The 13758-nt window shown below is 53.4% G+C and overlaps 1 protein-coding gene across 2 annotated transcripts in view; it reads right to left on the bottom strand.

The window, feature by feature from the left end:
- Positions 1–13758, bottom strand: part of RPL7L1 (ribosomal protein L7 like 1) — a 97841-nt gene that overhangs the window by 25229 nt on the left and 58854 nt on the right. For both annotated transcript variants that reach the window (XM_029592776.1, XM_029592777.1), the window contains exon 6: positions 754–969. In XM_029592776.1, coding sequence (XP_029448636.1) covers positions 761–969 — 209 coding nt within the window. In that variant the 3' untranslated portion in view covers positions 754–760. The remainder of the gene's footprint in view (positions 1–753; positions 970–13758) is intronic.

Genomic DNA, 13758 nt, shown 5'->3' with positions numbered 1-13758 from the left:
CACCTGCTGGACAGGAGGCTCAACCCACAGTCTGGACTGATCCGGGTACGTACAGGGAAGACCTATTTATGCGCGTACACGCTGGCTCCTCCTCAGAACGCTCCCTGGCCCGCCCCTTTGTACGTATGCTCCGTTTTATGCGCATATGTAGCGGTTTTTTAAATAGTGTGTACTCACGCACATGCTATTCTTTACACACCCATCGTTTGAAGATTCACCTATTAGATTTTAAGCCCTTTGGGGATAGGGAAATACCTCCAGTAGCTGAATCTAAACTGCTTTGAAGTGTCTGAAAGGTGGAATATAAATAAAATAAAATCCCCAGATAACTCAGAGTTAGCAGGATAAGTTTATCTGGGTATGGTCAATGGCATGCCTGAATCCCTGATACTCGATCAGCTTCCTCGGTCTGCCTGCAGCTGAACACATGTGGCTCCTGCACCTCGTCACCCACTGGAAAGAGGAAGCAGTACTGCTGATGCTAGAGCTCCGGTCACCCAGCACGGCACAGAATAAACATTTGTGGCCCTCATCAGAAAGATCTCACGCCCCAAAAATAAGACTGGAGGAGGGGATGCAAAGGCAGAAGTGGCATCTTGTCAGTCCCAGTAAGAGGTGGGTAGGACAGAAGAATGAGCAGCAGCAGTGCCAGGGGGCAGTCTGCCGCTCCTCACCACATCAATACATTTTTACCTGCTCATCTTATCTTCAGTCCCAAACTGTACTTACAAATACTAAAAGTAAAGACCTCACCTTCAGCCTAGTTGAGCTGGCGGATGAGCTTGTTGATAGCTTGAGCTCTGTTTCCAGGGGCACCGATCTCCTTCTGGAAGCCTAACTTGTTGCGAGAAGCATAGCGAGCCACAGAGAGCTGGAAGGGCCACAGAAAATTAACAACTTCTTGGAAATTCTTTCCAGCCGAATAAATCTCATGAATCAGATCTTCAAGACAAATCATGCCAAACTTTCCTGAAGAAGCAGAGAATAGATGGGATAAGGAATTAGCTTCAGGAACACTAACACTTTCCTATGTACCGTCAGCTAAGAAATAACTGCCCTCCAAACTCCAGGACTGCGAGTTTCCAGGGTTCTCTCCTTCAGTAAGAGAAAGGCTGTTCACCTCCCTTCCTGCAACATCCACCACAGAGCTGCTGTTTCTCTCCCCCACACCATCTTGATAGGATCCTTATCCATCTCCCCCCATACGAATGGCACAGCATCCATCTCTCTCATACCAGCTCTTCCTGCATTGTCCCCATGCAGCCCTCCACATCTCCCTTACCCCACAGCTCTTCCTGCATTGTCCCCATGCAGCCCTCCACATCTCCCTTACCCCACAGCTCTTCCTGCATTGTCCCCATGCAGCCCTCCACTCCTCCCTTACCCCACAGCTCTTCCTGCACTGTCCCCATAGGGCCCTCCACATCTCCCTTACCCCACAGCTCTTCCTGCATTGTCCCCATGCAGCCCTCCACTCCTCCCTTACCCCACAGCTCTTCCTGCACTGTCCCCATGCAGCCCTCCACTCCTCCCTTACCCCACAGCTCTTCCTGCACTGTCCCCATAGGGCCCTCCACATCTCCCTTACCCCACAGCTCTTCCTGCACTGTCCCCATGCAGCCCTCCACTCCTCCCTTACCCCACAGCTCTTCCTGCATTGTCCCCATGCAGCCCTCCACTCCTCCCTTACCCCATAGCTCTTCCTGCACTGTCCCCATAGGGCCCTCCACATCTCCCTTACCCCACAGCTCTTCCTGCATTGTCCCCATGCAGCCCTCCACTCCTCCCTTACCCCACAGCTCTTCCTGCACTGTCCCCATACAGCCCTCCACTCCTCCCTTACCCCACAGCTCTTCCTGCACTGTCCCCATAGGGCCCTCCACTCCTCCCTTACCCCACAGCTCTTCCTGCACTGTCCCCATGCAGCCCTCCACTCCTCCCTTACCCCACAGCTCTTCCTGCACTGTCCCCATAGGGCCCTCCACTCCTCCCTTACCCCACAGCTCTTCCTGCACTGTCCCCATAGGGCCCTCCACTCCTCCCTTACCCCACAGCTCTTCCCGCACTGTCCCCATGCAGCCCTCCACTCCTCCCTTACCCCACAGCTCTTCCCGCACTGTCCCCATGCAGCCCTCCACTCCTCCCTTACCCCACAGCTCTTCCCGCACTGTCCCCATGCAGCCCTCCACTCCTCCCTTACCCCACAGCTCTTCCCGCACTGTCCCCATGCAGCCCTCCACTCCTCCCTTACCCCACAGCTCTTCCCGCACTGTCCCCATGCAGCCCTCCACTCCTCCCTTACCCCACAGCTCTTCCCGCACTGTCCCCATGCAGCCCTCCACTCCTCCCTTACCCCACAGCTCTTCCTGCACTGTCCCCATGCAGCCCTCCACTCCTCCCTTACCCCACAGCTCTTCCTGCACTGTCCCCATGCAGCCCTCCACTCCTCCCTTACCCCACAGCTCTTCCCGCACTGTCCCCATGCAGCCCTCCACTCCTCCCTTACCCCACAGCTCTTCCTGCACTGTCCCCATGCAGCCCTCCACTCCTCCCTTACCCCACAGCTCTTCCTGCACTGTCCCCATAGGGCCCTCCACTCCTCCCTTACCCCCAAAGCTCTTCCTGCACTGTCCCCATGCAGCCCTCCACTCCTCCCTTACCCCCAACGCTCTTCCTGCATTGTCCCCATGCAGCCCTCCACTCCTCCCTTACCCCCAAAGCTCTTCCTGCACTGTCCCTATGCAGCCCTCCACTCCTCCCTTACCCCACAGCTCTTCCTGCACTGTCCCCATGCAGCCCTCCACTCCTCCCTTACCCCACAGCTCTTCCTGCATTGTCCCCATGCAGCCCTCCACTCCTCCCTTACCCCCAACGCTCTTCCTGCATTGTCCCCATGCAGCCCTCCACTCCTCCCTTACCCCACAGCTCTTCCTGCACTGTCCCCATGCAGCCCTCCACTCCTCCCTTACCCCACAGCTCTTCCTGCATTGTCCCCATGCAGCCCTCCACTCCTCCCTTACCCCACAGCTCTTCCTGCACTGTCCCCATAGGACCCTCCACTCCTCCCTTACCCCACAGCTCTTCCTGCACTGTCCCTCTATGGCCCCACACCGACACTGGGTGTTCCCACATATGGAGAAGAAGCTCCTTACAAAAGTCATGGATAGGTACTGCCACGATTTCCTTGGGTGCACTGATGAACTGGAGAATCTCCAGCACTCTGAAAGGAGCTGGAAGATGATGGCCTCTGCCATAGCCCTTACAAAGCTCGCAAACGACAGGACTGTGGGTGGAGATAGATGCCACTCCTCCGGAGGGGAAGGCTCCTAGAGGGGTTTGTCAGAGAACTCAGAGGACGAGTCCAAAGAGTCATCACCCCACGGGTCATAAGGACCTTCTTCAATGGGGCCCGGGCGCTGAGGGCAGGGGCTATGAGGGACAGTTGGCCTGGGCCCCTATGGCACCAAAGGAACCCCCGGCATCGAGGGGGGAAATAGGCCATGGCAAGCCGGGAGGAATCGGCGGCGGCCCGGGGAACCACAGGCAAGGTTGCCTGGTCCCTGCGGCCTAATCCTCTTCGAGGATCTGGGAATCGGGATTGCTCCAGTGGAGGATGTCGGTGGCCGAAGAAGCATCGAAGGCCTCTCAGGCACCGGTTGCGTCATTAGGGTGCCAAGAAGGACATCCAGACGCTCCAACAGCGGTGCGAGTATCAATGGCAGAGGCTCTGGCACCGGTATGGGGGCTGGTGGCCCCGGCACTTCAACTTTCTGCTTTGAGCATCGCAGACTGCATCCTGCAATCCAGCTCCTCCTGGAAATCCCGAGTGGTCAGGACTGAAGGAGGGGTGACAAGGCGTTACTGGCACACCCTCGGGTTCTCGAGGTGGCACGGCCCCCTGCATCACAGTTGGTGGGGAACGCCTCGGGCTACCAGAGGCACCGGAGGATGGAGCATCCGGTAGCTGGTGCCACTTCGATGGGGGCTCAGTCGCTGAGGTACTGGAACTGTGTCAAGGCGGTGACCAGTGTCTATGCTTTCTGGACTTCCGCCACTCAGCCCGGTCTTTCCCCGGTGCCGAGCATGACAATGACCCAGAGGTGTGCGGGAGGGGAAAGACCACCAAGAATCGATCTCACTCTCCTCAATCCTTAAGGGTGCTGGACAGTGGGATTGCCAGGGGAAGAGACAAAGACAGCTTTCCGCGATCCTTGGGCGCAGAGGACACAGAAGCAGGAGTGGAAGATTTCGGAGTCCCGAAGAGCTTCTCCATTTTATTGAGGTGTGACCGACGCCCTTTGGGTGTCATTTAGTCACACAAACGGCACCCACGGATGTCGTGCAAGGATACAGACCTCATGCAAATCCGTGATGGACATGGTCCACAGGCACTGGGGGCACCGTCGAAAACCTGATGCCATTGAAAAAGAAGCCGGCCGACTTGCAACATGGTGCAACGATCGGTAATCAACCGCGAAGGACAACAAAAAGCCGAAAAACAAGGGTACCTACCAGAACGGAAGGAACCAATTGCGAAGGGGGACCTGACGAGGAAAAAAACGCACAAAAAAGTTTCAAACAATTTGAAGGAGTTGGAGCTCCACAACCATGAGGCTACTGCACCGCAGAAGCACCGCAGAGAAGAAGAATCTGAAGGGGGACCTCGTGGAAAGTTTTCCGTGCCGGGCTCCATCAGATGATGTCACTCACATGTGAGGACTAACATCCTGCTTGTCCTAGGAGAAATTACTTACATGATAATTTCGTTTTCCTTAGTGTAGACAGATGGACTCAGGACCAATGGGTTATGTGCTCCCCTTCTAGCAGGTGGAGATGGAGTCAGGTTTCAAAGCTGACACCACTCTAGATATACCCCTGCAGTGACCTCAGCCATTCAGTACTCTCTTTAAAAGCCATTGTGGACTTACTATTGAAAAACTTTAATACAATTTAATAACTTGATCAAATACTTGATCAAAACTAGTGACCATAACTGTACTCAACCAAACATAAGTGCTGAATCCCAGCAACATTATAGATGCCCAGATCTAGGGATAAGATGATGGCTTACCCGTAACCTCTTTGGGATCGAGATTCATGTACGATTCCTTGGCACTGTTCATGGACAGCCGAGGGTAGGATGCTGAGTCCATCTGTCTACACTAAGCAAAACAAAATTATCAGGTAAATGATTTCTTCGTTTCCTAGCATGTAACCAGATGGACTCAAGACTAATGGGATGTATGAAAGCTACTCCCAAACGGGGTGGTTAGCACCGCCTTCGCAAAGGCTGTGTCTTCTTGGGCTTGATGTCCAGGAAATAGAATCGGGAGAAGGTGTGCAAGGAAGACCACATCTCTGCTCAGCAAATGGCGATGGAAGACGGTAGCTTAGCTTCCGCCCTGAAGGGGTAAAGGCTTCCCTGCCTCTACATAAGCTCCCATGATCACTTCCTTGATCCAGCGAGCAATGGTAGCTCACTGTTTTGCCTTGTTTCCTTGCACCGTGAAGAACAAGAGTGATTTGTCTTGCGCACCGGTTCTGTACGTTCTAGATACTGTACTAACAGCCTACTGACATTTAAGTGCCGTAGGAGGCAGTAATCTGAGTCCTTGCGTCTATCTAGGGACGGTAAGGAAATGGACTGATTCAGGTGAAACTCCGAGACTACCTTTGGCAAGAAGGAAGGGATGGTGCGAAGCTGCAACGCTCCTGGAGTCAACCGGAGGAACATGACAGACAGGCTCCAGACATGACAGCGCCTGTAATTCAGAAATGCGACGAGCCGAGCATGTTACCACCAAGAATACAGTCTTCAGAGTTAACAGAGCACACAGCAGTTGAAAGGAAGGCTCTGATAAGCAGTCCAATACTAGACTGAGGTTCCATAGGAGGACTTTAAGAGTAGTTGGAGGTGTTAACTCCTTTTAGGCAATGGGCCAAGTCCAGATGTGTCGACAGGCAGACTCTGTTCACCTCGCCTCAAACAGGAGAGAGCCGCCACCTGGACCATCAAGGAGTTGAAGGGCAGTCCTTTGTTCAGGCCATCCTGTAAGAATTCCAGAATCATGGGGGATCTTGATTGACCGAGGAAAGAGCCTGCGTTCCTCGTACCAGGCCTCAATATTTTCCAGATTCACAGGTATGCCAAGGATGTCGAGAACTTCCGTGTGCGGAGCAAGGTGGCCATCACTGCTGACGAACATCCACACTTCGGTCAGGCGAGCCCTCCCAAGGGCCAGACCCTAAGACAAAACTGAGTTGGGTCCTCGTGAAGGATTGGACCTTGTTGAAGGTCCCTGTGTGGAGGGAGGTATAGGCGGTTCTCCACCAGAAGCCTCCACATGTCTGCATACCATGGGCATCTGGGCCAAGCCTCTGAGGTGCTCGATCTTGCGAATGATCATGCCCAGCAGAGGCCATTGTGGGAAGGCGTTCAATAAGTCCTCCTCTGGCCAGGTCAATCCCTTGGGAGCGCTGATCTCTTCTGCAACTGAAGAATCTAGGAACTTTCCCATTGTGGGATGTGGCCAGGTCAATGAATGGGTGGCCCCAGTGATCTAACAGGAGCTGGAAGGTTCTGGTTGACAACGCCCATTCTCCTGGATCCAGAGACTTTCCCTGCTGAGAAAATCTGTTCTGACGTTGTTTTCCTGCGATGTGGGAGGCAGATATCCCTTGTAGATTTAACTCCGCCCATTCCAAAAGGCAGCCCATTTCCAGAGACACTTGGTGGCTTTTGATTCCTCTCTGGTGGTTGTTGTCTGCTACCTTTGTTGCGTTGTCAGACATCACATGGACCGGACCACCTGGCTCTGGAGTCTGTGGCTGAATTGTAGGCACACTAATCTGACAGCTCGGGCTTCCAGGGAGTTTATGTTCCAGCGCCCCTGGGTTGTCAATTCCTGACAGTGAGCTCCCCACCCTCGGAGGCTCGCATTCGTCGTGAAAACTAGCCAGTTTGGTGGGGTAGGCTTACACCCTTGCTTAGATGAACTTCCTGTAGCCATCACTGGAGCCGAGAACATACTTCCATCGGTAGGTGGATGCGAATAGAGTAGTCTTGCGACAGTGGGTTCCAACCTGACAGCAGGGAGTGTTGGAGTGGCTGCATGTGTGCCCTTGCCATGGCACTACCTCTAGGGTTGACGCCATCAGGCAGAGGATCTGGAGATAGCTCCACACCCTGGGGCACATCAACTTCCTTATCCTTGAGTGGGAAGGGGGGTGGGGGGGGGAGGGAAGGAAACATCTGTCCTACTTGGTGTCGAACCGGACTCCCAGGTACTCTAAGGCCTGAGAGGGCTTGAGGTTGCTCTTGTCCATGTTCACAACCCAGCTAAGTTCCTGAAGCAGGGACATGACCCTGCTGCTCACCCGGAGGCTCTCTTCCAACGACTTCGCCCGAATCAGCCAGTCGTCTAGGTAAGGGTGCACCAGGATCCCTGTCGCCTCCACTATCACCACCATAATTTTGGAGAATGTTCTGGGGACAGTAGCCAGACTGAAGGGCAATTCCTGGAACTGGTAATGGCGACCAAGTACCGCAAAGCGTAGGAAACGCTGGTGGTCCTGGCAGATTGGAATATGAATGTAGGCCTCCTAGAGTTTAAGAACTCTCCCAGTTGTATGGCCATTATGATTGAGCAAAGAGTTTCCACACGGAAGTGAATTATCCGCAGAGGACGATTGACACTCGAGGTCCAGAATAGGGCGAAAGGAACCCTCCTTCTTGGGTACGATGAACTAGATGGAATAATGCTCCGTATTTTCCTAGGGTGTAGGTACCGGAATTATAGCCCTCAAACTGAGAAGCCTTATTAACGTAGATTCCACTGCCAGTTTCTTGTGCTGGGAGTGGCAAGGAGACATCATGAACATGTCACGAGGGATGCTGCAAAATTCCAGAGTGTATCCTTCTCGTATGATGTCCAGTACCTATTTGTCTGACGTGATCTTGACCCACCGCTGATAGAAGAAGAGGGATAATCGGCCCCCTAACCCCTCGTCCCGTGGATGGGTCGGCCAAACTTCATTGGGAAGTTTGGGTCAAACCTGAGCCCAGACCAGTTTCTCTTTTTGGTTGTCGGCTCTGAAAGGACTGAGACCTTCCTGAGGCCCGAGATATCTAAAATGACGAGTTTCTGTAGGGCCGGAAGCGCTGGGAGCCCCGCTGTGACCACTTTTTCTTATCTTCCGGTAGCCGAGGCACGGGAGATTCCCCCCACTTATTGGTTAGCTTTTCCTATTCGCTTTCGAATAAGAGGGATCCCTTAAAGGGCATCTTTGTGAGGTTTGCCTTAGAGGTTCTTGTCCGCTGACCAATTACGTAGCCATAGCTGTCGTATGGCCGCCACCACTGAGGCTACCCCTCTGGCCAAGGTACACATTAGATCAGAGCTTGCATCCGCTAGGAATGTTGTGGCGGGCTCCATCGCCTCTCTGGAATGCGTTCCTGAGCTACCTGCCTCTTTCAAGAGAAGCAGACACAAGCGAGCCACCGGGGCACAACAGGAAGCGATCTACAGTGTCACTGCTGTCATGTCAAAGGCTTGTTAAGGATGGACTCCAGTCACCTATCATGTGTATCCTTCAAGGCCGCTCTTTCCTCTACTGGGATAGTTGTTTGCTTCGAAATCATGCAGATAGGGCGTCCACTTTCCGGAAATGCAGGCGGTCTTTGGCCTCTGGATCCAGAGGGTACAGGGCCTTCAATGCCCGGCCTCATTTAAAGCTGGCTTCCAGGGCATTCCATTCCAGGTCAATTAACTCCTGGATGGCTTCCAGCATTGGGAAATAAGAGGCTTTCCGTAGAGACACCAGGATGGGGTTCTTCTTTGGCTCCAACATAGGGTCCATGCCAGGATCTCCCTGAGTCTTCAGGGTCTGGGAAACCAGTGCTGGCAATTCTTCTCTGCAGAAAAACCATAACATTGTCCGGTATAGTTCCAAGCCTGGAGGGATTTCCCCATCCTTCAATGAGCCTGCATCCCCTACGTTGTCCTTGGTGGCTTCGTCCCCGTCAGGGATACCCTTGGTGAGGCAAGGCATGATAATAGGGCTGGGAGTACAAGGCCTTCCCAGATGGAGCTCAATCCGGGCAGGGGCAGCAACTGACTGTGCCTGAAGAAAGGCTTGAAGGCCTTGAAAGAATTCCATCAAGAGAAGGTTGCCAGGTCCATGCCTAGGCCAGGAGGAACAGGGGGAGGCGCTGCTGAACTACCCTCTCCTGAGGACACGCAGTCCCGGGATTGTTCAAATCCGGGGTACTACTGGATAAGGTCATGGCTGACCCATCCTCCAACTGGGAGGGGCCGGACTTGGAGAAGTTCTGAGAGTCCAGCTCTCCCAGGGCCTCTTCACAGTGCTGACACAGAAAGGATTCAAGGTGAGACTGTGCAGCCCTAATATGGCAGGCAGCACAAAGAAAGTGTCGCTTGGGCTTCTTTGCTGCAGGAGCCATAGTTCAGTGCAGCTTGTGCGTTCAGTCGGCTAGCGCTTAAACTCGAACGTACACATTTATGCCCTGACGAGCGTAAGTATAAACAACCGGATGTGCGCAAATGTATGCGTGTACTTATAGGTGTAGGTATGCTTGTGGTTATGCGCACAGATGGGCACATACTTAAGCGCGCAGTAGAGCCGGCTCGCACCGTGCGTACTGACTGTCTATGGGGGAAAATGGCGCCACACAAAACCGAGCCGCTGTGGCCTGTATGTGGAGTGCCTCACTGAGCATGAAGCGGGGCCTAGCCCACCGGAGGACTGCTCAATCTGCTCAGAAATCCCCTTCCTTTGCCCCAACAGGATCGGGAACGTCATTGGTACCGCATGCCAAGCAAGAGACCGAAGACTACTTACCAGAGCCCTTCCTCGTCTCAGAGGAGTTCTTTTACTTACCTGGGCTCAGTGCTTACCGGCCGAGTACAGAGACAATCTCTGGCTGCAGGGAGAGAGGGCATAGACTGTCCCTGCCGTGCTCGGTTTCCTGCACCCGCTGCCTTTCAGCTGCTTAAGCAAAGTCCATGCCGGGAACCGGCTACTAGACCAAGGCACACTTCTGAGAGATCTCGAAAATCGCCTGAGGAATTCTCAACTGGGGGAGGAACCATTAGGTATCACTGCAGGAGAGCAGGGCTTAATCTTTCTCCAATTTAAAGGTAAAATTTCCTCTTCTGAAGAGTACTGCGTCCCTGATAGGGAAGACAATCCACATCTGCTAGGAAGCGGAGAGATACTGAATGGCTGAGGTCACTGCAGGGGTCTATCTAGGGTGATGTCAGCTTTGAAACCTGACTACATCTCCATCTGCTAGCAGGGGAGCATATAACCCATTCGTCCTGAGTCCATCTGACTACACGCTAGGAAATATACCATTATCGATTGGTGCACCTCAGGGCTCTGTCCTGGGCCCTCCTCTCTTTTCTGGATACTTGTTTCCTTGATGCTTTGATCTACTCCCATAGCTTTCAGCACCACTGTTATGCTGACAACTCTCAGATCGACCTACTGCTGCCTACATGTCTGAATAACACCTTAAGAAAAGAAAATTAGGTCTTACCTTCGATACTTTTCGTTCCTGTAGTACCAAGGATCAGTCCAGACTCCTGGGTTATGCCTCCGCACCAGCAGATGGAGACAGAGCAAAACTTGACAGGCTCTGTCATAAATACCTGGGTGCCATCCACAGCCTGCCAGTATTACGCAATGTCAAAGCAGAATAATCCCCAGCTGTAAACTAACTATATACAACGGGGGAACCCTAGGGTCACTACACCCAACAAGGAACCTAACCCGAAAACAGACAGGAACAATAATCTTCCCGGCCCAAGAAAAAAAGTGGGCAAATTGTAAGAACAGCGGACTCTCCGACTCAATGCAGAAGTGGGCGGGACTCTGGACTGATCCTTGGTACTATAGGAACGAAAATTATCAAAGGTAAGACCTAATTTTCTTTTCCCTGTACGTACCGGATCAGTCCAGACTCCTGGGATGTACCAGAGCTCCTACTACTTGGGATGGGACCCGGAGAGGCCCGCTCGCAGCACACCTGCTCCGAAATTTCCCTCCCTGGAGTCCTGAACATCCAGTCGATAATGACGTGTGAATGTATGCAACGATTTCCAAGTCGCTGCTCTGCAGATCTCTTGTGGAGAAATCTGGTGACACTCCACCCAGGAGGTCGCCTGGGAACACGTAGAATGCGTCTTCAGTCCCAAAGGCAAGGGCCGACCACCTAAAAGGTATGTGGAATTAATGGCCTCCTTCAACCAACGCGAGATGGAAGCCTTGGACGCCATATTACCCTTTTGGGACCCTTCCAGAGGACAAAGATGATCCGAAACCCAGAAAGCATTAGTGACCTCTAGATAGCACAGAAGAACCCTACGCACATCCAGTTTCTTCAAGTCCTTGGAAGAAGGATCCGACCTGTCGAGCTGCGCAAACGCTGGAAGCTCCACTGACTGGTTCAAATGAAAAGAAGAAACTACTTTCGGTAGAAAGGAGGGAACCGTCCGGAGACTAATTCCGGACTCAGAAATTCGCAAGAAATGGTTCCCTACAGGACAACGCTTGAAGTTCCGATACACACAAAGCCGAAGTGATCGCCACCAAAACGTTGACCTTCAACATGAGGTCCTTCAGAGTTGCCCTCTTCAGTGGTTCGAACGGTGAGCCACACAAGGCCCTTAACACCACATTTAAGTTCCAGGAAGGACAGGGAACAAGCAGCAGTGGACGTAAATGCCTTGCCCCCTTGAGAAACCATGCAACGTCTGGGTGTGACGCCAGCGTCCCACCGTCCACCGAACCACGTAAGCAACCTAGGGCTGCCACTTCCACACTCAATGAACTACAGGACAGGCCCTTGGCCAAGCCGTCTTGAAGAAAGGCTACAATCTCCGATACGGACGCCCTAGTGGGCTGGATTGCCCGAACTAAACACCAAGATTCGAAAACCTTCCAGACACGCACATATGATAAGGAAGTCGAGGTCTTGCGCGACCGCAGAAGAGTGGAGACCACTGCATCAGAATAACCTTTACCTCTTAAACAGCGCCTCTCAAACGCCAGGCCGCTAGACAGAAGCGATCTACCTGATCGAAACAGACAGGCCCCTGATGAAGAAGATTCGGTAATGCCGGATGACGCAATGGTTCCTCCAAGGCCAGACTGAGAAAGTCTGCAAACCAAGGCTTCCGAGGCCACTCTGGGGCCACCAGAATCACCTCTGCAGGGTGACTCTCTATCCGACCAAGGACCTTGCCGATTAGAGGCCAGGGGGAAAAACATAGACGGATCGACGTCGGCCAGGGTAAAGCCAAGGCGTCCACCCTCTCCACCCCCGGTTCCCTGCAGCGGGCGAAGAAGCGTGGAGCCTTGGCATTCTGAAAGGTCACCATCAAATCCATGGCCGGTTGTCCCCATCTGTCGCAGATTAGTTGGAACGCCCTGTCCGCGAGCTTCCATTCTCCGGGGTCGAGCTGATGCAGACTCAAAAAGTCTGCGTGAACGTTGTCTACCCCTGCTACGTGAGACGCGGCAATGCTGAGAAGGTGCCGCTCTGCCCACTGGATCAACAGTCGAGCTTCTAATGCCACCGGGCGACTCAGAGTCCCCCCCTGACGACTGATATAGGTTACTGTTGTCGCATTGTCAGACAACACTCTGACCGACTTTCCCTGAATCAGGGGCAGGACGGCCTGGAGTGCCAGACGCACCACCCTGGTCTCTAAGCAACTGATTGACCAGCAAGATTCGAGCGTGGACCAGAGGCCCTGTACGGACTTCCGCAGACAGACCGCTCCCCAACCAGAGAGGCTCACATCCATGGTGCCTACCGTCCATTCTAGTGCCACATGCGAGACCCCCACCGGAGGAGATTGTCCGAATGCAACCACCATCCCAGACTGGACCGGGCCACCTCCGTTAGGAGTAACGGGAGATGGAACTGCTCGGATACCGGGCTCCAACAGGAAAGCAACGCCGATTGTAACGGTCGTATGTGCGCGAACCCACAGTACCAATTCCAGTGTCGATGCCATGGAACCTATCAGCTGCAAATAGTCCCAACCCGTCTTTCTTTGGAACGACGAAGTATATGGAGTAGTGTCCTCTTCGTTGCTCCAAGGTGGGAACTGGAACAACTGCCCCCAGATGCGACAATCGGAGCAAAGTCTGCTGAACCGCTTGCTGCTTCTCCGTGTGACCGCACGGGGAAGGGAAAAATCTCGGATTGGAGAGGCGAGCAAAATCTATAGCATAGCCGTGTTTTATCACAGAGAGTACCCACTGGGTTGTTGTAATTTTGGTCCATACCTCATAAAAGAGAGCCAGTCGGCCCCCTACTTTCAGTACAGAGGGATGGACCGGCGGGACATCATTGTGCCGACTTACCGCCGGAAGACGAGGGGGTGGACACAGGTCTACCAAAACATCTCCCTCAAAAGAACTGGGACTGCTGCCTACCCCCTCCGGAACGAAAGGAGGATGAAGGGGTACTTGAGCGAGGAACACGAGCCTTATGGTTTCCCCAAAACCTGGGTCTGGAGGAGAAGCCCCCTTGGAATGCGGCCTGTCCTCCGGGAGTCGGTAGCCTTTATTTTCGCCCAGCAATTGTATCATGTCTTCCAATTCCTTCCTGAAGAGAAGCTTACCCTTAAAGGGCAAGGAACCCAGGCGTGACTTGGAGACCCCATCCGCAGACCAGTTCCGTAACCACAAGAGTCGCCTGGCTGATACGGCCCGAAACATGGA

Source organism: Rhinatrema bivittatum, chromosome 3, assembly GCF_901001135.1.
Source record: "Rhinatrema bivittatum chromosome 3, aRhiBiv1.1, whole genome shotgun sequence".
NCBI classification, from domain to species: domain Eukaryota; kingdom Metazoa; phylum Chordata; class Amphibia; order Gymnophiona; family Rhinatrematidae; genus Rhinatrema; species Rhinatrema bivittatum.
This window is presented reverse-complemented; position numbering and strand designations above follow the sequence as displayed.